The 27013-nt window shown below is 42.3% G+C and overlaps 1 protein-coding gene and 1 long non-coding RNA gene across 4 annotated transcripts in view; one reads left to right on the top strand and one right to left on the bottom strand.

Annotated features, from left to right (window-relative positions):
- Positions 1-200: 200 nt before the first annotated feature.
- On the top strand, positions 201-26921 carry nrd1b (nardilysin b (N-arginine dibasic convertase)). 2 transcript variants are annotated; one of them, XM_044198985.1, is made up of 32 exons: positions 1097-1148; positions 1305-1347; positions 1474-1695; positions 3104-3377; positions 3954-4035; positions 5477-5630; positions 6568-6641; positions 6858-6953; positions 7271-7393; positions 8118-8175; positions 9311-9384; positions 9792-9861; positions 10446-10523; positions 10632-10752; positions 12094-12152; positions 13982-14036; positions 14444-14548; positions 16045-16168; positions 17075-17161; positions 17255-17374; positions 18659-18710; positions 18797-18947; positions 19330-19457; positions 20049-20211; positions 20883-20914; positions 21091-21229; positions 22232-22279; positions 22390-22442; positions 22517-22600; positions 22693-22900; positions 24525-24614; positions 24926-26921. In XM_044198985.1, exons 1-32 carry the CDS (start codon positions 1112-1114, stop codon positions 25139-25141), a joined length of 3420 nt encoding a protein of 1139 aa, XP_044054920.1. In that variant the 5' UTR covers positions 1097-1111; the 3' UTR covers positions 25142-26921. The 2 variants fall into 2 exon arrangements, with proteins under 2 accessions (XP_044054921.1, XP_044054920.1); XM_044198986.1 differs by lacking the exons at positions 1097-1148; positions 1305-1347 and adding an exon at positions 201-334.
- LOC122877436 overlaps positions 14559-27013 on the bottom strand; it is a 45028-nt gene continuing 32573 nt past the window's right edge. The window contains exons 2-3 of one of the 2 annotated variants that reach the window (XR_006378247.1): positions 24455-24572; positions 14559-14957 (exon numbers count right to left, since the gene is read on the bottom strand). This is a non-coding gene — a long non-coding RNA (uncharacterized LOC122877436). Of the gene's footprint in view, positions 14958-23561; positions 23624-24454; positions 24573-27013 lie in introns of those variants that run through there. The other variant, XR_006378248.1, reaches the window with a different exon arrangement.

Raw genomic sequence — 27013 nt, 5'->3', positions numbered from 1 at the left:
TTTCAGTCTTAATGTTTTTAATGCTTTAATGATTTTATTTAGTTATTCAGTTATTTTTGTGGTTACAGATTTAAATACAACGTACACGACTTTGTTATTTCAACTTAATATCATGTTTAGAGAACTACTAGTATTTGACCATCACTATTTCTTTCAGTGTTCCTCAACCGAACTTTACCTCTGTCGTCACAGATTCGACCAATCAGACGGCCCGTTTCTCTGTGATTGATTTGCTCTCAGCGAATCACAGGCTTTGTTTTGGCTAACCGCTATCTGACCCAGGCTAGGCGGCTGTACCTAAACTTCCATCAACATTAAGCTAACGGAAACAAAGGTGAGCATCTCCTTATGTCAAAGTACAACAAACCAAACTGCTGTGTCATGTTTCAGAGTTCAGATGTAGCTGGCTAGCTAACGATCAAACTAAACGACTCGCATTTTAGCCAGTGTGGCTAAACTAACGTTAGCTGTTTAACAGTCGTTGTTGTGTCATACTCAACAACAGGATTACTGAAAGCTAGCTAATATACCGTTTACCAAGCCGGTCTGTAGCTAAATTAACTAATTTACCATCAGATTAAACGGTCTAACTTAATCACCGCCTGTCTTTAAAGTTGCAGTAATTGTAGTGACGGTATTTGTGAATATTTTAAGTTAGCTCTAACAGTTAGCTTGCTAGCGTCGCAGCGTTTCCTGACAACTAAGATATGTTGCCCCTGTTGAATTCACTGAATATTAACTACAGGTTCTGCTCACTGGCGAATAGTATTAATATCCCGCATAACGTTCCATGCAGTTCTCTTGCGCGACGACGGTGCCACCAAACTGCATCAATAAAATCAAATATTTTCATTCTGCCTCTCTTATTGGCAAAACCATACGTGATACAATTTTGATATTTAGATATTTTCTAAAACAGTAGATGACATTCTATAATTCGGCATACATTTGGTCCAGCTGTCTGAGTCAGGTTTATGGTTTTTAGTACCAGTTTCCCTCTTTGTGTTTTCATGGAGAGTGTTTCCTTGCTGAGCTGCAGTGATTCGATAGTAGTCCTTTAATCTTTAGATTACTTTTTCAATTAATTTATTCATCATTTAGGCAAAAAAATATGACACAATGTCCTATACAAGTTCCCAAAATCCAAGGTGAAGTCTTTAAGTTGCTTGTTTTGTCCAACCAGCAGTCCAAAACCTAATATATATATATATTACATGATATAAAATGAATTAATCGATTATCAAAGTGGTTGGCAATTAATTTACTGTTGATTGGCTGATCGATTAGTTGACTAATTGTTTCAGCTCCAGGGATTTGCTGCTGTTCAGACACAGGAGGATTAGTGAGGTAATAGGCCCGGCTCGCAGTCGGGGTTCCAGAAAATGTACAAGGTTTATGCCGAATTTTGACATGACAACATGACCTACGCTACCATATATATTCATGAACATGTGTGTTCTCCTGGACGTCTAGCCCCGTCACCCCAGAGGACTGTGTCAAAATGCCTCAGACCAACAAGTCAGCGTGTGGTTGCAGTATGCCAGGACAGGTATCTGCTCCAGACCAGGGCGAGCCGCCGCCGCCACAGGATGTCAGGACCCAGGTGGCTGCTGGAGACGGAGGTGGAGGAGTCGCTGCAGAAGACCAGGGAGACCCAGAGATCGTCAAATCACCCAGTGACCCGAAGAAATACAGGTGGGAGAGAGAAGTGTCTGGTCTAAATGTCAAGTCAGACATCAGACAGGATGCTGTGATAGTAGTTGTGTAATTTTAGCACGAATTCAAAAGATAAACTACTGTTTAAATTTGCTCGACCCATGTGCTTATTGTGTGAACTGTGAAGAAAGCGATCTACTTTACATAAGCAATATACATACAGTGAGGTAAGATAATTTGGTAACCATGGTAACACATATGCGTGCCAACATGTTATCATTTTTACATCAGAAAGTGAAAAGCAGTTCAAACAGAGGTGTGTTTTAGCAGTTCCTCATTAAAAAGTGAGTGTAATATTACGCTACAAGACAGCTGTTTTCACCTGTTGTCATCATTATTGATAACATGAATAAGTTACAGTCTTGACCAATAATGCTCGTAATCAGCTGTTTTATTTGTGAACTTTTTGTGACACCAAAGAAGACAAAACACGTTCTTGCTGCCGATCTTGTGCTATTCTGATGTCGGACAGTTGGTGGCAGTAACGTGCAGAGAAGACGACGACTGCTAGCCAGTAAGCATGGATGTAAACAACACAGGATTTAGATTATTAAAAAAGTTACAAATGTTTTATGAGGAAGGAAATGCAATCAACGTGTTACATCTCAAGGATACAGATACTTTTGGTGAGAAACTCCACAGGGCAGCTTTAAACACATGAGGTGTTGAGTGTGAGTCCATGTGACTTCTTGTTTACAGCTCAGTAACCGAACCGGATCCTGTGGTCTGGATCAGAGGTGCTTCTCCCAGCGCGGCGGACTTGAAAACCGTTTGCGCTAAAAATCAAGGCTCCTTGTCTGAGTCATAACTCAGTCAAAACTAAACGCAGACATGAAACACGTATTTTTAGATTCGGTGTTACTGGAAGTTATTACGCTTTCCGAGGACGTCATTATCTCTAATGGCCATCATGAATAAACGTCCCTAAATCCGCTTAGAAATCAGAGAAGAAAGCCGCTGCAGAACCTGCCTGAGAATCCTCCTGTTTTTAAGTTTCCTTCAGTCTCACAGCGATCCAGAGACAGCTGTCTGTCCGTCCACGGGTCCGCTGCAGACAGGAGCTGCTGACTGCTGGTTCAGCTGCTCTGATGGGACAGTTTGACTACATGTAAACAAATAGAGGCTAATAGAAAAACAAAACAGGGCCCTAGTTGTAGCCCACAGCGTATGCCACTGAATCCATGGCAACATTATACTTCCTGTTTACACGTATGGGAAAAGTGTCTCACAAAAGTGTCAATGAATGTAATGTCATAAAACGTAATTGAACTACAGGTGTGAAAGCAACCTTTGTCCTTATATAACTTAACAAAATGTGAATTTTGAGTGTCCTGCTGTAAGCTCCGGCGTTTGAACAGTGCTGCCGATCCTCTCCTGCTCTCTGCAGGTACATCGAGCTGAGTAACGGCCTCCGAGCGCTCCTCATCTCCGACTTCAGCGGGGCAGACGGGAAGGGAGGCAGTGAAAATGGAGACGACAGGGGGGAGACAGAGGACGGGGAGGAGGAGGAGGAAGAGGAGGAGGGTGAGGAAGAGGGTGACTCTGGTGAGGGATCGGAGGAGGACGAGGAGGAAGACGAGGAGGAAGAGCAGGACAGCGACTTTGATGAGCTGGACGAGGAGGACGCCAGGAAGACGAAGAGAGGCTGCTCTGAGAAGCAGGTGGGTTCAACACGTCTTCTCAAACGGCTTTAGAAGCGGTTAAAGTGCGTTTAGTCTATTTGTGATGAGGCTTTCCCCCTAAATGTCCTCAACCACACCGAACGTCTGCGATATTTAAGTTTAAGGTCCATTATATTTTCATTGACTCTGTTTACATTATTATTTTAACTTGTGTATGTGTTGGCCAAACAGTCAAGGAAGTTATGTTATATATTTTATTTTTCTTATTGTCAACAAATTCCACGTTAAGACCCAAAACAACAATCCGTTCGTCCGTCTCGGACTTCCTGTCTGCAGCTCTCGGCTCCGAGCCAGTAGTTTGTGGGGAACAATGGAGCTCTATGGCACAGAGGAATAACTTATATCAGGCTTTGAATACAAAAACAATACTTATTCAAGTACACAAGTTTCTCTAAAAACTATCCGGTGTCTAACCGAGCCAGTCACACTTCGTTTTATCTCTGCGGCCGCCGAGGAGGTGTTCGTCTGCTGCGGCGGTGACCGCAACCGTAAAGCCTTTGCTTTGATTTTATTGCACATTTTTCAAAGTTAGCGTGAATCTGTGTGTGTCTCCAGGCGGCAGCTGCTCTGTGCATCAGTGTCGGGAGCTTCAGTGACCCGGACGACCTGCCCGGCCTCGCCCACTTCCTGGAACACAGTGAGTCCACCAGAAGAGAGCCGAGTCTGAAAAGAAGCTAAATGCCTTCGTATAATCTTATGATTTACAGCTGTCTGCCTCATCGTGCACTTTTCTCATCGCATAATATTAATTTTACAGATTTAACACATTTTGGCTGTAACGTGCAAATCCCCTGATATCAGTTAATCACCGCGTCCCAAACTGTGAGCATTTCAGAAGCTGCTGTTTTTACTCTGTTTACAGTTTCATGCTCACTGAAGGCGGAGCTTCTGACCACGTTGTTAGCATGTTTATGAGAGGCTGCATATGTGCATTAGCTTACCGAGATCAAACAGGAAAAGCTTTTAGCTGCATGCAGTGCTGTTGAGGTCTTTTTTTGTGATGCTTCTATACTATGCGCCAAAGTGCCAAAAGTTACAAAACGTTGAGCTAAAAAAAACACCTTATGTAACTGCAGCCTTTTCTCTCCTTTTAGATGAGGTGGGCCTTTTATTCTTTATTATTTGTTGTAATTAAGTTGAGTTATTTTCTTTTGTAGCTCATCACTAGCTAATGTTATTAACTCTTCTAGCTAAGATACGTCCTGTGTTGATTAAATATGTATCATTACATTGTAATAACAAGTGTAGCCTGCTTATGCTTACACCTTATTTTTCATTAGCTACTTGATTCAAATACAGAGCTGTTCAGCTGATTAGTTTAATTTAGTTTGGTTTTTTAGTTGAACTTTTGACCGTTTCAGAGCAGTGTTTTTATGACGCACACGCATGTGTAGGAGCACACGGGGGGCATGATTTACATCCTGCTGTTTCGCTGATTGAGCCAACGAAAGGAGAAGCACATAGGCAGTGAAGAAGAAGAAGTCTGCTAGCTAGTAAAAATGGGTGCAAACTATGCAGAATTTCAAATATACTGCTTTCCAAATGTTTTATGCGGAAGGAAATGCATTCAACATGTTGGAGCTCAAAACGTGTTTTAATACGGTAACACTGAATGTAAATATAACTTAGAAGAAAACTCCACAGGGTACCTTTCTAAGATATTAATAGGATTTGCAGAAACGTCACTCGCGATTGTACAGCATAGTGTTTCTTTTCACGCACAAACAATCTTTGGCCGGTTCAGACGGCGTCCTGCAGACAGCACATTAACCTGACGACAACCAAACGTTTCATTTTGTTATGTTAATTAGCTACAGCTGATGCAGTCTGTGTTTGTTATTTGAAGCGGTGTGTGTTTGTCAGAGCCGGATAAACATGAGAAGCTTCTACCTGAATGTTTTCTACGTTGTTCTTTGCAAAAAAGAGTGATAAAAGGTTTGACAAGAGATTTGTTATCCTCTAAACTTAATGAATAATTTGGCCAAATCAGAACACAACCCTGCCTGTTGGTGTTGCTTTTGTTTCTGGCTATTAATCTCCTATTTTTCTTTTTCACTTTCCTCCTCCCTGATGTTCAGTGGTGTTTATGGGCAGTGAGAAATACCCAGCGGAGAACGGCTTTGACGCCTTCCTGAAGAAGCACGGCGGAAGCGACAACGCCTCCACCGACTGCGAGAGAACCATCTTCCAGTTCGACGTGCAGAGGAAGTATTTCAGAGAGGCGCTCGACAGGTGAGGCCGGCTTCGGCTCAGACAATCAGCAACTCTTTGACCATTTTCAGAGGTTTATCGTACACAAGCAAAAACCAAAATGGTCCTGAGACTGTGGCAGAGCTCTGGTAGGTCCAGTATGTGACTGACAGTGAACCGTAGGCCGGTACGCAGGGGTTTCCTGTCAGAACAGAGTTTTTGGGCGTCCCCCCGTCGTGAAGGCCAGTGTCCTCTGTGTGTGTCGATGGCAGCTCTTTGTGGGCCATATGGCTCTCTGATGGGAGGTCAACTGGTTCATTAAAGATCACCACGAGCGCTCAGCCGCTCTCCAACAGGCCGACTCGTGTGCTCTCTGTAGCCACGGTGCTACTGTTGCTGTTTTTAGAGCAGCAGTCGGTGTATTGGAAACACTGTCGTACGCGGCGGTCGAGGACTCGCCTAATGTTTGTTCTGCAGGTGAATTTCTCAGGTTGAGTCAGTGACGTCTGCATAAAGCAGCTGCCAAAATCTTCCCTCTGCATGAGAGCATTTGAAGCTAATGTGGTTGTTGCTTTGCACCAGCACAGAGCTGTTTTTACAGTGTAGGGCTGCAAGTAATGAATATTTTACTCATCAGTTAATCACTTTGGTTGACTTTCTTTTTTATTTTTATTTTTATAATTAATCAGTTACAGTCGTGTGGTCGATTAAAATGTCAGAAATTGTAAAACATAACATCACATGTTCCCAGAGTCCAAGGTGACGTCTTTAAACTATTCAAAACAAAGATTCAGTTTACAAAAAACAGAGAAAAGCAGCAAATCCTCACGTAGGAGAAGCTGGAACCAAAAAACATTGTGTGATAAATTACAGAAACAGTTAATCAATTAATCAGTTATTCGACTAGTAATCTCAGCACTAGTTTGTATCAACTTATCAACTTTTTCTTGCTTTCTACCTTCACGTGATTTATGGGCAGGTGGGCTCAGTTCTTCGTCTGTCCTCTGATGATCGAAGATGCCATCGACAGAGAGGTGGAGGCTGTGGACAGCGGTGAGTCCACACTGATACCAACTACACGCCGTTTCTGTACTGAGATACTCTCAACATTTTCAAACTGCACCGGTGTTGTTATAGATACTGATATAGATACAGTGTATTATCCCCTTTAGTCTGCTTTAGGTGACGTTTTCACACATTCATGCTCCTCCTGTTCTGGTTTCGCTGTCTGTGTCTTCCTCCATGGCTCGCTTCTTATTTCCTGTTCAGAGTACCAGTTAGCGAGGCCGTCTGACTCGCATCGTAAGGAGATGCTGTTTGGGAGTCTGGCTAAACCAGGACACCCTATGAGCAAATTCTGCTGGGGTAAGAACAACACACATTCACCACTGTGCCTCCTGTACTAAATCCCTGAGACTTGTTCTGTTGTTTCAGTAAAGAACCGCAACAACAAATACTTTTGTAAATCTGTTTGAAGTCTTAAAGGGTGTGGTTCTTCCAGCTGTCCTCTGATTAGTTATTTTCTGTTTCCACTTTTTCCAGTAATGAAATCGTCATATATTTCATTCTAAATGGCATTTTAAAGATTTTTAAAAGTCCTATTTCTAAGTTAATGGACCTGGAAAGGAGTGATGTCTTCATGGTTTGATGTCACATCTCTATTGCACATCTGTTCCTGTCAGGTAACGCTCAGACATTAAAGCACGAGCCCAGAGAGAAAGAGATCAACACCTACCAGCGGCTCAGAGACTTCTGGAGGAGATATTACTCTGCTCATTACATGACGCTCGCCGTTCAGTCCAAAGGTACTCGCACACAGAGATAATCACAACCTCGGGGGATCTTTGAAGACGTCTCCCTTGTCTTTTTACTGTTTTTACTGCGGCTCGTTTTGGAGGTTCAAAAGCCCGCAGCGGGTCTGTGAGGCTATAATGCTCATTACGCACCAGAACGTGAACTCGTTGGATGGATGAAAACAATTCAATCCTTACTGCTAGTTTGTCCTGAGGAGGAAAGGTCGTGTCGTTACCTAAATCAAAAGTGTTCATCCTCTGCACGGTGGCCATTTTAGGACATCTCGGACTCAGCTCTACACTTACCTCAGCTTTTATCAGTCCAAGGTGGATTGTTAACAGTCAGCGTTTTATTAACAAGGTTTGGATGTTGACTAGCTTCAGTCAGAGCCGTGTTTATGTCCATTAATTCCCAAACTCTTGATGACTTTGAGCTCTTCTTCCTGGCAAGGTTGAAGTAAATTATTAGAAGTCACTTTGGACAAAACCTCCGCCCAATGCCGAATGTATTATATGTAATGAATGCTAATGTTAACATGCTAACTTAAAGAGTACCTTAACAGCAGGCTGAAAAGCAGAGTTTCGGTGCTGGGTGTGGTTGGGTAAGACGTGCGGTTAAGGTGCTCTTTACTCCACAGCTAACTTTAGTAATGCTATGCTACCAATGAGCAGGAGGCAGCTGTTGGTGTGAATGTGAAGCTGGAAGACATGTGTTGACAGTGGTTTTGTTGTTTAGAGACTCTGGATACTCTGGAGCAGTGGGTGAGAGAGATCTTCATCAAAGTTCCCAACAAGTAAGACCACAACACACACCAAAACAAACACACACACACTTGCTCACCCCATTTCTGTATTATCGTGTACATCACATTGTTGTTGATTTGACAAAGCACACCTACACACATACTTGTAGTAATTCCTGCCAGTCAGGGGTGAAAGTAGATTGAAGTTCTTGCCGGTGCAACCACCCCAACCTTCATCGCTTCATGAACACACAGATTAAATTTTTTAACGCCTGTATGGTGACATCGTGTATAGCAAATGATTTATTTAAACGGTTTAGGTGCCACACAATCATTTGTGAATGTTGACACAGCTTTCAAAATCATAATGCACGGTATGAAAACCAATCACAAATATATGCTGGTAATGTGTCTCAGCCAACCACAAAAGTGTTTTGGTGGAATCGTTAATCTTATCTGGGTGTGTTTAGGAAGTAAAGATGCGCATGTGCACCGTTATTATGCCAGAGTTACAGAGCAGACGGAGGTCGCAGAGCTTGTTTGACCTGCTGAAACATCGCGACTTATTTTGTCATTTTATTTGGGAGATTTTTGCAAAAAAAAAACAACGACTGCCTGCCAAAAACCCTCGAAAAGCTCTCGATATCAGACAGTCAGCTGCAGCAGAAGTTGACGTTAGCCAGCGGTAACTAAACAGTTTTGGAAAGGCAGCGGGGTTCCCTGCAGCGCGGATTAAAGACCCACAGATCTGTGCTGGGCACAAACCTTTGACTGTATATAAAGTTTCTGGCACAAACACACCGGAGCAGTTTAGAAGCAGTTCATTCAGAAAACTAACTGTTGTTTATGTTGAGCTAATGTTAAGCGTTTGCTTGTTGGAAATGCGATGTGGGCTTTGGCTGAGTTTCTCGTATACAAACTACAGCTAGACTGATATGTCAGCCAATATTAGCGTATCGCTTAAACATCAGCGTCTGTGAATGCGTTGGCCGACAAGCAACAAGAAATTGCAGTGCAGGAAGTTTGTCGCATTGAGTTTTTAAACTCCTAAACAAAACTCCAGTATGGGTCGGGCTATCGGACAAACCACAACATCACTACGTAGTGTTGTACACTGTGTGGTACGTGCATATGTGAAGTATTACACAAAATATAAGAGCACTTTTTAAAAAACATTTGTTTCCAGCAATGAACCTCGAGCCGACTTCTCTCACCTCCAGCAGCCGTTTGACACGCCAGCCTTCAACAAACTCTACAGAGGTCAGATATATTATTATTTGTAGTAGTATTTTTATTCTTACTGTATATTATATACATGTAATCATATATATATGTCTAGAATCCTATAACCCTTTTAATGTATTTTAATATGGAATATGAGGAAACTGCACTGTTGGTTCACTCTCCTCTACTAGTTTGTACTTATATACATTCCTTATATTGTTTAATGGTTTAGTTCTACTTAGTATTTCTTTTTTCGCTGTAATCCCAGGATCGATAAAGTCTTGTTCTAAGTTAACGTATATTCTCAAATTTTCTGTATCACATGAAAACTGTTTAGATAATTGGAGGAATCTAATGATGATTTTCGCATGAATCATTTTGCAGTTTTATGATATTATTACCAACACTGCATACATGCTAATACGTAACCGTGTGTGTTGCAGTGGTTCCTGTGAGGAAGGTTCACGCTCTGACCATCAGCTGGGCCGTACCGCCGCAGGGGAAACACTACAGGTGAGCCAGAGTCCAGTTCAACTTTAAACCCCTCCACCAACGAAATGTATAAAAACGTACAGGTGCAGGATTAAAAATGTTTCTTCTGATAAAAAAAAATCTTATTCTATACATTGAACCAACTCTTCCCCACTCGGAGAAGCTGGATTAACACTAACCCCCGATCCAAAATAGAAAAGGTTTCAGTCGTAGTCATCTGGACGCTGTTTTCAGAATCAAGACGTTACGGCTCCCATCCGGAAGTCATTCTCAATTGTGAAAATGATCTGAGAACTCAGAAATTTAAGCTACTCTGTGATGCTTAAGCCCCGCCCTCAGGAAGGAGTCTACCTGAGTATCTGTTGATTAGCTAGTTTTCCACCTTTTCTACGATGGACCGCTCCTGGACGAATGAGGGACGACACCGCCCCGATCCAAAATGTACTTTTCATTGCGTCATGAATAATTAGTGATGTAGTGAGGCTCTTCCAGTGCACCTGTAGAAAATAGCTGAATTATTTTTGGGAACAATATGGAAAAATGCGTCACCTCAGATTGCTTCCTGTGAGACTTCACAGAGTGTGTTTTTGTGTTTTTTGTGTCAGAGTGAAGCCTCTTCATTACATCTCCTGGCTGATCGGACACGAAGGAACCGGCAGCATCCTGTCGCAGCTCAGGAAGAAGTGAGTCGTGAAGAAACGAACTGTTGTAAACTGGTAGGAAATACTAAATAAAAGCAGCGTACGTATGGTATATACTCTGTGTGTGTGTGTGTGTGTGTGTGTTCTCAGGTGCTGGGCTCTGGCTCTGTTTGGAGGAAACAGTGAGACGGGTTTCGACCAGAACACCACCTACTCCATCTTCTCCATCTCCATCACTCTTACCGACCAGGGCTACCAGAACTTCTACCAGGTCCACACACACACACACACACACACACACACACACGTTTGTCTTTCCATACTTGTAAGGACTAATTCTAATCTGAACCTCAAAACCAAGTCTTAACTTTCAAACAGGCCTTTGAAGTAGTGAGGACCGTCCTAACAACGCGCAGAAATGTCCTCACTATAATAATAATAATAATATATTATATATATTTATAGAGCACTTATCTTCAGAACAAGAGAAATAAAACACCACAGTGAATGACGAAATATAAAGAAATAAAATACACAAAAGCAATAAAATAAACAGCCAGTTCAGGTAAAATCAGGATCTGCTTTCAGATAAAATGTGTTTTGAGACGAGACTTAAACGAAGACTCTGACTCAGACAGCCTGATGTCTTCGGGCAGGTTGATCCAGATCCTCGGGGCCCTGATGGCCAAAGCTCTGTCCCCCTTAGTTTCCATCCTGGACTCAGGAACAGACAGGAGACCCCTGCCCGAAGATCTCAGACTACGTGAAGGTTCATAAGGGATTACAAGGTCTAAGATACAGTCTGGAGCCATGAAGAGCCTTAAAGTAATCAACAAGATCTTCAAATCAATCCTGAAACCAACAGGGAGCCGATGTAAAGAGGCTGAACCAGGTGTGATGTGGTCGCACCTCTGGGTCCTGGTTTACAGCCGAGCAGCTGAGTCCTGCACAGTCTGCAGTCTGTCAGAGTTTTTAGATTAAGACGAGTGAACAGGCTGTTACAGTAATCGAGGCGTGAGGAGATAAAAGCATGAACAACAGTTTCTGCATCACTAAGATTTAAAATAGGATTGGATATGAATAAGAATATGATTGGACAAGCTTAGTGATACGTTGCTCAAAACATAAACTGCTATCAAACAGGACACCGAGATTTCCTGCAACAGGCTTTATATGTTGTGACAGGTAACCAGTAGATGGCAGTGTTTGTTTAGTGACGTGTTGGGGCCCAATATGATGGTTTAAAACTGAAATTGGTCCTCACACACACACACAGGGGAGGGGATTTTCCAAAAATCATAAATGGCAATGTGACTGCTTTTATTCACACTTACAGAAATGTTACAAAACTCACTTTTAAACATGATGCCATTAAAACATTAACAACTGAGAGTTTATTGATTTACGGTTCATGTCTGAAAAGGATTCGGTGATTCTTTAAAATGCAGCCAAACACGTAAAAGAGATTTTAACTCGTTGGGAGAAAACAATCGGTGACACAAGAGACTTCGGCTTCAGCTTAACAAATAAGAAGAAGAAGAAACAGTTGTTTTTTTTATTATTTCTAAATGCTTCAGTGTCGCATAACGCAGCGTTACCTTCCTCTGTGCAGGTGGTCCATTTTGTGTTCCAGTACCTGAAGATGCTCCAGACTCTGGGCCCCCAGCAGAGGTCAGGCTCCACACAACAGCACTCCCACGATTCCCAGTAACAGTCTGTCCTCTCATCCTGCGGCACTGCAGTGTTTTTACGATACAAGCGAACGTGGAAAACAACCTGGTTAACCCTTTCAGTCCCAGGCCCAAAAAAAAACAAAAAAACTTCCACTTATCAGCCTCCCAAAGTAAATGAAGATCTATCTGTTGTGAAGAAGTTGTCAAATATGGCAGCTCATTACAGAACAGTAACACAACTAATCAGTGACATCTGTGAGGTTTGTGGTGAAACTGTGGCAGCCTCATAATCGATAAATAAATCAAACCATGTTACTATTCTAGGGTCAGCTCCCAGAACATTCAGTGAAGTTTCCCATCGGAGAGAAGGGGACACAACCGGTGATGCTCAGACGTTGCTTTGATCGCTATAACAGCACACAAAGAGGGGTTACAACCGAATGCGATACCTCATTTTGCTCATAGGAAACGGGGCTATTGATATGTTGATCGACAGCGAGATACACCAATCGAGTCGTCTGTAAGCCTCACTCAAACTAGTGGGCTAAAAATAACTCATCAGACAGTATGTTCACGTCATCGGTCCCAGCACAAACGTGTTTCTTTTAATCCCTGAACCTGAAAAAGGAAACTGGAATCCTCATTTACATGAAAAGCAGGATTTGAAAAGCAAATATATGATTTTATATGTTTTTACAAGACATAAGGGCAGAAATTCAGTGAAAAAGTAGACATTTTAAACAATGCCTTGGAAAAACTATCTTCACTTGCGTAAGTTGACGTCATGTACAGTGGAGTCATGAACACTGACCTTAACTGAGGCGAGTGAGGCCTGCAGTTCTTTGGATGTTGTTGTGGGGTCTCTGAATGGCTGAATGAAGACTTTGGAGCGGCCTAGTCAAAGTCCAGACCTGAATCCTATTGAGATGCTGTGGCATGACCTTAAAAAGGCAGTTCATGCTCGAAAACCCTCCAGTGTGGCTGAATTACAACAGTTCTGCAAAGATGAGCGGACCAAAACTCCTCCACAGCGCTGTAAAAGACTCACTGCAAGTTATCGCAAACGCTTGATTGCAGTTGTTGCTGCTAAGGGTGGAGCAACCAGTTATTAGGTTTAGGGGGCGATCACTTTTTCACACAGGGCCATGTAGGTTTGGATTTTGTTTTCCCTTAATAATAACAACCTTCATTTAAAAACTGCATTTTGTGTTTTTCTTGTGTTATCTTTGACTAATATTTAAATTTGTTTGATGATCTGAAACATTTAAGTGTGACAAACATGCAAAAAAGAAATAAGAAATAAGAAATGCACTTTTGCACACCACTGCATGTGCGAATGTTTCTCCACAGAGCGCTGTGCAGTAGTACGAGGTAGTGAGTCTGGCCAGTTGTTAGTATTTTTTGTGCTTATTTTTCTGCATTGCACCGTTTTATTTCTCCATAACTATGAGGCCGAAGTCCGTCTGTGATATGAATATGTATTTGTGTATTTCTCATCAGTGTCTCGAGCGTTAAGATCTGTATTTGTTATTGTTAAGCGTTACCTAGCTTGGCCTCTTTCTCTTGTGTAATGTCACTCCAATTTATCCGTTTTCTCGTGGACATGAAAGCTGCCTTTAAAAAACGCTGTTGCGTACGTAAAAGTTATTTTGAAAATGAAGTTTCTAATTATTTCCCCACACATTAATTCACTGGGGATGGCAACATAAAAATTGCTCTTCTAAGTAGTCAAGTAACCCCAGAAAGCCGACAATAACCATATTATGTGCATTTGTACGTTTTTCTCCTATAGAGTTTTATATTTCAGCAAACTTCTTTCTTTTTCAGGATCTACGAGGAAATTCAGAAGATAGAAGCCAACGAGTTCCACTATCAGGAGCAGGTACTCGAAATGAATGTGTTTATATAACAACACACAAGGAAATAATTCATTAGTTTTGATCGTTAAAGCTACAATAATAATAATAATGACAAGGATAGAAATAATATGAATTAAATGAGATGAGCACTCGGGATAAAACAGGTTTTAATCTGTCAGTTATCACTAATGTGTGTGTAGCGTGGATGTACTAACTGTAAGTTAGAAATTTTATTAAAATGTACATTTAATTCCATAATAATGAATTTACTTACTTAAACTGAATCAAAATAGATCAAATATAGAATTTCTGACAGTTCCTGAAGCATCTATAAAGGCGACAAAGACACGTGTGTTAATCAAAATGTAAATATGGGATTAATAACGTGACATTAAACACTTGTTGTGTCTGGTTTTGTCTGCACTGACAGACGGATCCCATCGAGTTTGTGGAGAACATCTGTGAGAACATGCAGTTGTTTCCTAAAGAGGACTTCCTGACCGGAGACCAGCTCATGTTTGAGTACGACCCGCAGGTATTCAGGACCGCAAGACCCGGATCTGATCCAGAATCAGTCTGAGAACACAAAATCCCTCCCTGTTTACTTTATAGTGCACTATACTTCCCCTGTGTAATTCTGAGTGTAAGCACACGCGATTGCGATTAATGGTTGGCTGACGTAAATATGACATAAATTCTTAAACACAAGGTCCACTTACTTGGTATTTCCAAAGCTTTCAGTCACATCTCCTGGCCTTGTGTTTAGAGCTTTCTTATTTCAGAGGACAAGAATGAAGACAAAAGTCAGACAAAAGATGGGCACACTGTACTGATAATCAGCTGCCAGCTAATTTAATGAAACGATTTATTGATCTTCGTCAGGCGTCGTCTCGTGACCACGGATCTGTTGTCGGACTTCAGTTTGGACGTGCGTTACCTACAATCTGTTTGTCTTTGGGCAAGAATGAACCATTAAGCTCGACTTAATCTCACTTATTTTTGACGGTGTCGTCCCTCATTCGTCCAGGAGCGGTCCATCGTAGAAAAGGTTTCAGTCGTAGTCGTCTGGACACTGTTTTCAGAATCAAGACGTTTCGGCTCCCATCCGGAAGTCATTCTCAATTGTGAAAAATGGTCTGAGAACTCAGAAATTTAAGCTACTCTGTGTTACTTAAGCCCCGCCCTCAGGAAGGAGTCTACCTGAGTATCTGTTGATTACTCTGCCTAGTTTCACCTGAAACTGACCTAATTGTTTCCATGATGGCCCAGTAATCAGTAATCAGGCCTATTGTTTTCTGGCTGCACCTACTTCATCACTGTTCAGTACCTGATTAGCATGTGATTGGCTTGACCAAGGTGCTAATACACTGTGGTAAACTTTGGGCAGATTGAATCTCAGACCACCATTTCTGTTCAAAGAGGGGTTTTCTTTTTTCACAAAAATGGCTTCCTTGACTCGTCTTTCAAACCAGCTCTTCTCTCTACTCAGAATCTCCACCTCGCTGTCTTCAAATGTGCGGTTTGTAGCTTTTAGATGCAAATGCACGGCGCTCTGTAATCCTGAGTTAGCGTGTCGTCTGTGCTGATAAAGTCTTTTGTGAAGCGGCTGTTTAGTCTCACCTATGTAGCGTTCTTTGCAGTTTTCCTCTGAGTAAACTACATTGCTCTGTTTTTGTGTGGGCATCTTGTCCTCAGGACGAACGAGTTTCTGTCTTAAAGTGTTTCCTGGTTTAAAGAACGATGCACGATGTTCCTGTTTTCTTTAAACTGACTACAACTGAAACCTTTTCTACGATACTCACTTATTTTATATAATGTGATTATTATCACATCCTGTGACATGAAAATCAACTTGCAATAATCCATCACTGTTTATGTCATATTATTGTTGTGTGACAGTTTGTTCTTTTTGTTTTGGATGTTTAGATTGTCTTTCCGAGAAAGTATACATTTGGCTAACGTAGACGTACACAAGCATTTCTGTATAATAACTGTGTGTGTGTGTGTGTGTGTGTGTGTGTGTGTGTTCAGGTGATCAGTGCTGCTCTGTCCCTGCTGACTCCCGACAGAGCGAACCTGCTGCTGCTGTCACCCGAGAACGAAGGTCACTGTCCACTCAGAGAAAAATGGTTCGGTACCTGCTACAGCATGGAGGGTACGACACACACACACACACACACACACACACACACCATGTCAGTGTGGCTCCGTCTGTTTCCCACTTAAGAGTCCAGTCAAAAAGTTGACGTGCGCTTCAATAAAACTCTCCAGTCGATGTTCTTCGTCTCAACCGTTTACTGAAAAACTTTCAACACAAAAAGTAACAAAATAGTTTAAACATCCGACAGTCAATCACTTTTAACCAATCACGAGCCAGAGCTACTGCACTCATTATTGGTCCTAATTAAGCTGTAATGACACTATAGAGCTGCGAATCCTTTAGCAAATCGAATACAGCAAAATATAAATTGTTGTTGTACGAATGGCTCTTTGGGGTCTTTCCCATCTTCCGTTCACGTGAGCCCTAAAAGGCCTCTAGATGGCGTCGTGCCTAACACGAGTACCGTTAATAGCAAGTTTATCTTTCAGTTCTAACATTCACATTTCTCCTTCTTACGTCCAACGTCTCTGTCATGGCTGCCGGAGACGATCTGCTGCCATTTCACCCAGAGCGTTTCTCTGCTGTCTTTATGTCTTCTTTTTAATTTTTAATTTTTTTTGCTTCCGTCTACGAAGCGTGAAATTCACCTGTGTGTGTAAATAATTGCCGATATTTTTTTAATGTCAGTTGACATGAATTTCATATTTAACGGTGCTTTTAATTTATTACAATTTCGCCCGAAGATGAAGAATTTCGCCGCTGTTGTTCCTCTGCCCGTTGCAGCAGCTGCTTGTGTGGTTTTAACTTCATTAACGGGTGTAATTTGCTCTGAGCGTCATCACGTGTCGTCCCGGGTTACTGTTGAAATGAAAGGAGGCAGAGTTTAAATGGCCAAACAACTAATTATTAGAAAATTGTAATTTTATAATAAACTTGGGTGTGTTTGTTTTGGCTCATCAGACGTCTCAGAGGAGTGGGGTCGGCGCTGGGCAGGAGACTTCGAACTCAACCCCGAACTCCACCTTCCTGCTGAGAACAGATTCATCGGTCAGTAAAAACACAATGTAAACGTGAGCTAGAAGCATGGTCAGCTCTTTATCACATTCACGATCGTTGTTTTCCGTCTTCTTCGTGCTGCAGCGACTGATTTCACCCTGAAGATGCCCGACTGCCCCGACTCTGAGTTTCCTGTCAGGACAGTCAACAACGAGCGCGGCAGTCTGTGGTACAAGAAGGACAACAAGTTCAAGATCCCGAAAGGTGAGTCCAGGTGTCGTGAAGCCGTGTGAGCACTTAAATATTTTCTGCTGATCATGAGGCAGCAGAATCAGTGACACCTTTTTAAAAAAAAAAAGCTTTTTATTATTATTATTATTATTATTGTTGGGTATCTTTTTGTATTGTTTTTAATCCTGGTCCGGCACTTTGTAGCTTTGTTTTGAAAACTTTAATAATATTATTATTTTCTCAATTAACTGCTTCATCTATAAAATAGTGAAACTGTGAATTTTTGTTCTCCTCCACTACAAAAACGTGTTTTTCTTCTTGTTCCTTGACTGTGATGTTTGAGCAGTTTAACACCTGGACGTACCTGCAGGATATAACTGGCTTTATCGGCAGGGGAACAGATGTTAACGTTGCAAAAGCATGTGTGAAATAAAACATAAACAGAAAAAATGTGCTATTAGAATATATACAGATAAGTAAGATAATATAGTAATAATAAATATTGACTAAATGAATACAAATAAGTGAAAACTACATAAACATTGCTACTTTTTAAAAAAATTTTTATGAATGTGTGTGTGTTGTCTCCTTCTCCTCTGAGTATTTTTAATTTATATTTATGTGTGATGTGGAAAGCAGGTCGCAAACACTGAAAACTTTTCAGCGAAGTCGGAGACGTCGTGTGTCCAGCAGTTAAACTGTCGAAGCAAATGACGTTTACATACTCAGAGATTCAGTGAGGGAGGAGATTTAATTTTAAGATTTTTTTTAACGAGCTGACACAAATCATTATTTGAAGCAGGTCTGGAGGGGACACTGGGCCTCGCTGCGGCCCGGTCCTGTTAAACAGCGCCACCTGGTGGACGATTTCAAGCTTTGCTGCTTCATGAAACTAAAACTGATGGAAAAAAAATCAATATTGTCCACATTTGCTGAGTTGTGAAGCAGCGGGTGTGTCCCCTGCTAATGCTAAACCGAAACCTGCTCCTTTTGCCAGTTCATCACCTCCGTCTATGCAAATGTTCAAACCCACAAAACTTTATTTGAAATTTTTGTGGAGATCATTACCAAATCTGTCAGGCTGAATTGGGGGAAATGTGAATATTACACTCGGTGTAAACATCATATAACCTAAATACTGGAACAAGATTATTTCTTTTTTCAAAGAACCTGCTGCTCACAAGACAAAACGAATCAGGCGGTTGATACGGAGACTTCTGGTGAACAGTTTCTGGCTTTTAAATAAAGTAAAACAATAAATGACTCGTTCACTAAATGTAAACTGATCGCGATCACGTGTCGTTTTCTGTCTTTCAGCTTATATTCGTTTCAACCTGATCTCCCCGGTGATTCAGAAGAGTCCTGAGAAGTAAGAGGCCGTCGACACACACGCGAACACCCATCATCAAGGTATCTTCCAGCCTGTCGTGTTTAACCGTGTCGCTCCTCTTCCAGCCTGGTTCTGTTCGACCTCTTCGTGAACATCCTGGCTCACAACCTGGCAGAGCCGGCCTACGAGGCCGACGTGGCTCAGCTGGAGTACAAGCTGGTGGCCGGAGAGCACGGCCTGGTGATCCGCCTGAAAGGCTTCAACCACAAACTGCCGGTGAGGACACACACACACACACACACAGTATTTGACTGTTGACGGGACTGCGTATAAAGCCGTTATAATGGGTATTTTTTTATAATAACGTATGAAATGACAAAGTGTACCAAAAGTAAAAGTACTCATTATGCAGAACGGCCCATATTATAATTATTGGTGCATTAATGTGTTCATCACTTTAATGACTGTATATACTGTTGGGTAGCTTCGTCCAAAATTATACATCACAATTTATTTAGATTGATTGATTTTGTATTTAATAATCTGAATCTCAAAGTTGCTAATGTTGTCAGATAAAGGTATCGGTGCAGGAGGAGGAGGATAAATGAAGTACTTGAGTAAATGTACTTAGTCGCTCCCCTGCTCGCTGCTGTTTCAGCTGCTGTTGAAGCTGATCGTGGATCATCTGGCAGAGTTCAGCGCCGAGCCGGGCGTCTTCGCCATGTTCTCCGAGCAGCTGAAGAAGACCTACTTCAACATCCTCATCAAACCCGAGAGACTCGGCAAGTACGTCTCACGCACCGCAAGCACCTCGCCTGGATGGAGTGTTTTATATAACCGACGGCAGGAGTCAAACAGGATGTAGATACACAGACCACAAAAACGATACGCCGTGATTAGGATTTCATATTTTCACTTTTTAATAATAAATTATTCCCTCGTTTCTTTAATCAGAAATACTGCAGAAAGGTTTGTCTCCTGCTGCACCGACAGTAGTAAACGGGTTAATACAGTGGATTCAGAAAGTATTCAGACCCCTTCACGTTTTAAAACATTTTGTTGTTGCAGCTTTATGCTGAAATCGTTTAAATACATTTTTCCACTCAATCTCCCATAACGACGTCAGCATTCAGACCTTTAACTCAGTAATTATAGTCTCGTTACACACCTGGATTTGGGGATTTTCCGCCGTTCTTCTGTCAGGTTGGATGGGACCGTCGGTGCAGAGCCGGTTTCAGGTCACTCCAGAGATGTCTGATTGGGTTCGAGTCCCTAAGCTGTCCACCGACGGCCCCCGACATCCTGGGTTCGCTGAGCAGCAGCCGCGACGTTTTTGGAGTTTCAGCTTGTTCTCCTCCCCCGTTCCCTTCTCTGCAGGGACGTCCGTCTGCTGATCCTGGAGCACTGCCGCTGGTCGGTCATTCAGAAGTATCAGGCCGTCACGAAGGGTCTGACCGTCGATGACCTCATGACCTTCGTCACCGAGCTGAAGGCGGAGCTGTACGCTGAAGGGCTGGTGCAGGGAAACTTCACCAGCACGGTGAGACACGCCGGCAAAACCAAACAGAGTCGGGCTGAGAAAAAGTTTAAAATAGTTTAAACAGTCGGTTCTGGTTCTGGTTCTGGTTTCTACTCTGGACGTGAATGCCGTTCAGTTTGTGCTGCTCACAGCTTTGAACTTCACCCAATCTGATAACCTGGCTTGCCCTGCCAGCTAGTGGTGACAACTGGGGCTGCAACTAACGATTAAAGCATCAGAAAAAAATTTGAAAAATCCCCGTCACAGTTTCCTAGAGACAAAAGGTGACGTCATCAAATGTCTTGTTTATGTCTTAAAACTCACAGGTATTCACTTTATTACAGTGTAAGACAAAGAGAAGGAGCAAATTCTCAAATTTTAGAGGCTGGAAGCAGAGAAAGTTGAAAAATGCTGCGGTTGACAACGTCCTTTTTGCACTGTAGTATCGCAAGTAACATTTATACCTTTCAGCAGGTGGAGGTTAGTGCTGCTACGCTCAACCTCCTTCCAAAATCTAGAAATGTAATCACTACTTTAGAGAACACACTGCCAACAGCTTTATTTCTTTGGTAGAAAGTAGCTCAGACTAACTGGAACCCTGTTAAAATAAAATTTTTGGAACATAGAGATGTTTTGTCCCACGTGTTTAAAAAGTTCAGGCGTAATCTCATGCACCTTGTTTCCTCCAACAGGAGTCCAAGGAGTTTCTGCAGTACTTCATCGAGTGAGTATCCTGCTTCATTTCTTTACTGCACTTTCGTTCGAAAGTGAGATTTATACATTTTGCATCTTGGGGGTAAAACACCGCCACACAGTCCAGCTGCAGGAGTTCGGAGACTCGTCCCGCAGCTCACAGCTGGTTCCAGATGTGATGTTAACGGTCCGTCTGTCCGTCCGCAGTAAGCTGCAGTTCCGGCCTCTGTCAGCAGAGGTCCCCGTGTTGTTCCGGGTGGTGGAGCTGCCGCAGAAACAGCATCTCTGTAAAGTCAAATCTCTCAACAAAGGAGACGCCAACTCCGAGGTCACCGTGTACTACCAGGTAGGACGGCCATCGCGCCATCCCAACCTCACAGCGAGGGCTGAGGATTATTGAGTAACTTTGTTTCAGTAAAGACAAGTTGTAGTTAATATCTTTTATTGTAGTTCTTCAGTTCCATTCACCCTGATTGGGTTGATACTTGATCAATAATGATCATCAGTTCTCAGTTTCTGCAGCTTGACTGAAGTTTAATCTAACCAGTGGTGGAACGTAACTAAATACATTACTGTAGTCTTTTCTTTTCGTGCCACTTCAGTTACTTTACAGTTTAAGCTGTTTAAACATATGAAGAGTTTATAAAATATGATGTTTTGTTAGTTCAGCTGAATCGATTAGTCGTTTGACAGAAAATTAATCAGCAGCTGTTTTGATGTTTGAAGTCGTTTCTCCTGTAAATCCCTTCCTGGCTGCAGCTCCTCAGATGTGCAGATCTGCTGCTTTTCCTCTGAACGACTGTAATAACTGTGATGTTTGTTAATAACGTCGAGCTTTGGACTGTCGGTCGGACACGACGACACACGCGAAGGCGCCGCTTTGGGCTCTGGGTCGTCGTGGACGGCGTTTCTCACCGTTTTCACCAGTTTTCCAAACCGATCGATCGACGGAGAAAAGAATCGGCAGATGGATCCAGAATGAAAAGCATCATCAGCTGCAGTCCGATACAAACCGGTTCAACATGAGCTCCAGCTCCACCAGCTGCAGCAGCAACATCCTGCTTTACATTAATGCACGAGGAATAATAACCTGATGATAGAATATATAACAGCACAGCAGCCACAGGGACGCTGCACTGCTTTAATGCTTTAAGCACTTTTTCCTGATTAGACTCACACACTTATTTGTAACAGAGTGCTTCTACAGTGTGTGTCAGTACTTTTACTAAAGTAAAGGATCTGAATACTTCCTCGACCTTTGAGCTGAAGCCACCCGTGTCGCCTCGTCCTCCTGTAGTTACGCTTCTTTTTAAATCGCTCTTGTTGTTGTGTGTAAATCTTGTTGCAGTCGGGGCTGAAGAACCTCAGAGAGCACGCGCTGATGGAGCTGATGGTGGTGAGTGTTGACATTTAAAAACACATAAAGCCACAGTGTAACTGCAGCGACAGGTGGAGGAGTCCTGCGAGTGATGTTTTCGTTGAAACGACTTCTGTCCGTCTCCACAGATGCACATGGAGGAGCCCTGCTTCGACTTCCTCAGGACGAAGGAGACACTCGGGTTAGTGTCATTTACACCGAGTACACAGATCCTCATAACGCTGTCCCTTTAAACTATCATCTCATTTCAACCAGGTACCAGGTGTACCCGACCTGCAGGAACACCTCAGGGGTGCTGGGATTCTCCGTCACCGTGGAAACACAGGCCACCAAGTTCAGGTGAGCGGACCTTTCTGTACGTTTGACTCCTGTGTTTGTGTTTCTGCGGCGCTCCACAGCACAGGATTTATTTTTCCCGTTTGGCCTCTCAGCACGGAGTTCGTCGAGGCGAAGATCGAGGAGTTCCTGGTCTGCTTTGGCGAGCGTTTGTCGGGTCTGAGCGAGGAGGCCTTTAGGACCCAGGTGACGGCTCTCATCAAGCTGAAGGAGTGCGAGGACGCCCACCTGGGAGAGGAAGTGGACCGCAACTGGTTCGAGGTCGTCACACAGCAGTACGTCTTCAAACGGCTCAACAAGGAGGTGAGACACACCTGTTCATCTCCGTAAAACTGGCATCAAATGTCAGGTCAGATTTGTAATCTTGTTTAGAGCTGAAACAATTACTCGATTAATTAATAACTCATTCAGGTTTTGCTGCTTTTCTGTGTTTTATATAAACTGTAAACTGAATATCTTTGAGCGGAGAGAAACTGCGATGAGCATGTTTCGTTATTTTCTAGACGAAGGGATTAATTGATAGTTTACTTAATTTTTGATCAGTTTCTGATTTGAATTTAAAACTTAAAAATTGCCAGTTTTAAATTATTTTATTCAGACAAAGTTCTTGTACGACTGCATGTAAATTCTGTGAACTTTGGCTTTTTTTGTTTATAGAAAAAAAAAGTTTATATTCCTCTGAAGATATTGGAAACTGCATCATCGTATCTGTGTATAAAAACACTCCGCTATCGTAGCCCTATTTCAATCACGTTAATACTAATAAACATGTATGTAGTTTTCGATTAAGATGAGAACAATCACAAAATGGCGAAGTGTTCAGATGTCCACATACTTTTGGCCATGTAGTGTATATAATATTGACAACATATTTTAAAGGTCCAGTGTGTAACATAATATTTATAAGTATGTTTTCGTTACCTTAGAATAAGCCGTTTATATCTACAGAGGGAGCGGGTCCCCTTCCACGGAGGCCGCCATGTTGCACCGCCATGTTTCTACAGTAGTTTCTCCTACACGCTGGACCTTTTAATTGATAATAATGGTGTAAAGTGCAGCCTTCAGCAATAATAACCTTCATGAAACCACCACTTTATCTAGTTCTGATTAAATTACGTTGGACTACACGACCCAATGAGGTCCGTTGCTGTGATTGTATATTTCTCTCTCGCGCAATACCGCACGGATTTACTCTGAAACATTTATTTCAACATGGATGCAAATAAACATAACCAAACCTAACTACAGTTGCAAAAGGATTAACAGCTTTATAATTATCGATTGTTTTGAAAGTTATGTTACAGTTGGCAGCGCTGTAGTGACTTCCTGTTTTCGTGGTTGATTGTTTTGTGATTGGCCGGAGATACAAAACACGCTATTAACGGTGCAAACTGATTTACTAACTCCGTAGTTTGAAACTAGCTAGTAGTTACTAATAACTTAGTGTTCAGTTTATGAATTGCTGGTCTGTGGTCCAGGTTTGGGTTACACCAGCTATTGTTAAGTTCATCGCCAAGTTAGTGTGTAACGTCCTTAAGTTTAAAACTAGTTATTTACATTAAAACGTAAGGAAAGTCTCCGCTAGTAAACATCGGAAGCTCCGTCCAATCAAAAGCAATCAATATACTTCCAGTAATAACCGCGTTAGAGGCCATAAATTCAACTTACCTGCCAGAATTACGTTAGTGTAGTTTGTTTAATTTTTTGTGGTGGTCTAGATTAAAAGGGGGATAGCCAGTTACTCTTCCTGCCGGACCTCGTTGGGTCGTTTTGTAACCTTTGAAAGTACGTTGCAAAAAAAAAAAAAAAAAAACATTTTCTTGTAATCATGATTTCGTATCTCATGGTAGAACTTACAAACAGCTGGGGTGGCTGCAGGTCTCTGGTCCTGGTCTGTGGTTTTAACCCGTTGTGGTCTCTGCCGTAGATCGAGGCTCTGAAGCTCTTCACTCAGGAGGAGCTGGTCTCCTGGTTCCTGGAGCACAGAAACAGCAGCAGCAGGAAGCTCAGCGTACATGTAAGTGTGTTTATACTCAGGAAAGTACTTTCGTTAAGTTTCTTTTTACTACATTTTTGTTGAATCAGTACAAAAAAAAATAAAAAATGCTCTGACAAATCCAGGTTTAAGCAACGCAGTAGTTTGACACCTTTTTACAAACATTAAAAGCACCAACAGGAAACAGATGGTTAAGATGCGACTGCGTAATCTTTGGATCTGCTTGGCATGTTCACTTTATTCTTTAAGTCTCTACAAGTAGATTTTTATAGGAAGACGAAAGGTATAAAAAGCCGAAAATCAGCACAATCTTTGTCTGTTTTCTCCGTCAGGTGGTTGGTTTCGGGGTGGAGGAGAACGACCCCCCAGAACAGAGCGCCGCCTGCTGCCCGGACAACCCCCCCACCTCCTCGGCCTACGGCGAAGTGAGCGAGCTGACCTTCCTGCCGCCCTCCTCGCCGTCCCTCCGGGACGCCACGCTCATCGCCGACATCAGAGCGTTCACCTCCTCCCTCCCGCTCCACCCCTACCACAAAATCCTCAGCTAGGTCGCTCTCGCTGCAGACCGGCGGGACGGGAACTCCTCACCGTCTCTGTTGGAGATAATAAAGTAACCATGGAAACAGCTAGCGTTGGTGTGTGATCAAAGCGGACGGACAGAAACTGAGGATGTGGTTGTTATTTTGTTTTGTGCGAGTGGTTGTAATAATGCTGCATTCACATCCTGGGGGGTGGGGGCAAACCTGGGCCCGTGTTTATCGAGCATCTCCCGATCGCTCCCGGGGATCCTGCTGAAAGTTGCGCTTTGAAATAATATGCAGAAAAATTCAAAATGGAGAAAATAACAGCACTTTTATATGTAGCATAAAAGCGTCACGTGTCCAATATATATATATATATATATATATGCAAAAGCATTTGGCTCAGACCTTATAATGACTGTTACCAGTAAGCAAACGCTGGCGTATAAACAATTTAAACTCATAGGCTGGATCACTGGATTCAGCCCCGTCCAATCACATCGTTCCACGCTGCATTTATCTCCTCGTCCACAATGCAACTCACCTTCAACTACACCTTGTGCGCCCTTCACAGGTGGGGACAATGATTTTATAACCGGTAACAACGTCAACGTCTCCCTCAAATATAGCTGCACCATCAGTCTATTTAAACAAATTAATGAATTATTAAATAAACGAACCCACGATCCATAACTTCACGCTGAGTGTCGGCAGCTTCAGTCCCGATGCGTTCAGGCACAGTACTGAGTGTAGGTCACGTGTGTTTTGGCAGCACGATCACTGTAGTTACACAAGTAAACAGATTTGAAGCGTAAAAAAAAAATAAAAAATCACATTTTGGGTCGCGGTTACGCAGCCAAACCGATATTAATATTTAAAAATCTTACGGACGACGGAAAAACGCGGCTGAATCACCTCCCGCGAAGCTGTAAGAGCGATCAGTTTGATTTATTACAGCAGAAACAAAATAGTTGGCGACCAATCGTTGCAGCTCTAGTGGCTCTCAAGGGTCAGTCAAAGTTTTACATTTTTGCCAAAACGATCTTTTAACAAGTTCAGAGTGTAGACGCCGATGCCTGCTCCTCTGAACGTCAGCACAGACAGGAATCACGTTAAGGAAGCTGATCAATTTATTTTACTTCCAGGTTTCTTCTGAGACGCTCGATGAATACGGCCCCGAGCTTCTTACCGATACACGACGATTAACACGGCTAGAAAACTGTCGGGAATTTGAGTTTGTGACAACATCAAGGAAAACAGTTGACTGTAAAAGGAATAATACGGTTGTTACCGTCACAACCGGGAGTACAGAAAACTACAATCATGGCGTCCGATTGTTTTACCGTGTTGCTTTTAACTGTGAAATCATGTGTGCGACTATTCCCAGGTTAAGTGAATGCAGCGTGATGACTCAGGGCTCTGGTCTGTTGTGAAAGACGACAAGAAGGGCAGAACTAACATTTTAATGCCACTTCAGCCAGCATCACTGCGAACGCAGCAGCTACGTATCGCGTTTGCAGATACATGTTCACACTGTAATAATGCTCGATGTGTATGAAGAATTAAATGTATACTAAACTATCTGGTGGCCAGTGATACAAAAGAAAATCTGACATGTTTTAACTCAGAATGTACTGCAGTAGTTTGGAGGCTGGAGTGTGCCACCAAAATCCATTTTCAATTAATTAAATTTGCATTTAATAAAAAAAAAAAGTACCATGATTAAATACTTCATTAAATGTTTCGGTTAAGAGTTTGATTATTCTGTCTTTGAATCATAATAATAATAAAATAATGATAAAGTGTTGTAAGGTGTTAAAAAATGTTTTTCAGATTATCAGAGATATATATATTAGAGATATATATCGGAAGATACCGATATTGGAGCTCGTTTCAAAT

Source organism: Siniperca chuatsi, linkage group LG6, assembly GCF_020085105.1.
Source record: "Siniperca chuatsi isolate FFG_IHB_CAS linkage group LG6, ASM2008510v1, whole genome shotgun sequence".
NCBI lineage: Eukaryota > Metazoa > Chordata > Actinopteri > Centrarchiformes > Sinipercidae > Siniperca > Siniperca chuatsi.
This window is presented reverse-complemented; position numbering and strand designations above follow the sequence as displayed.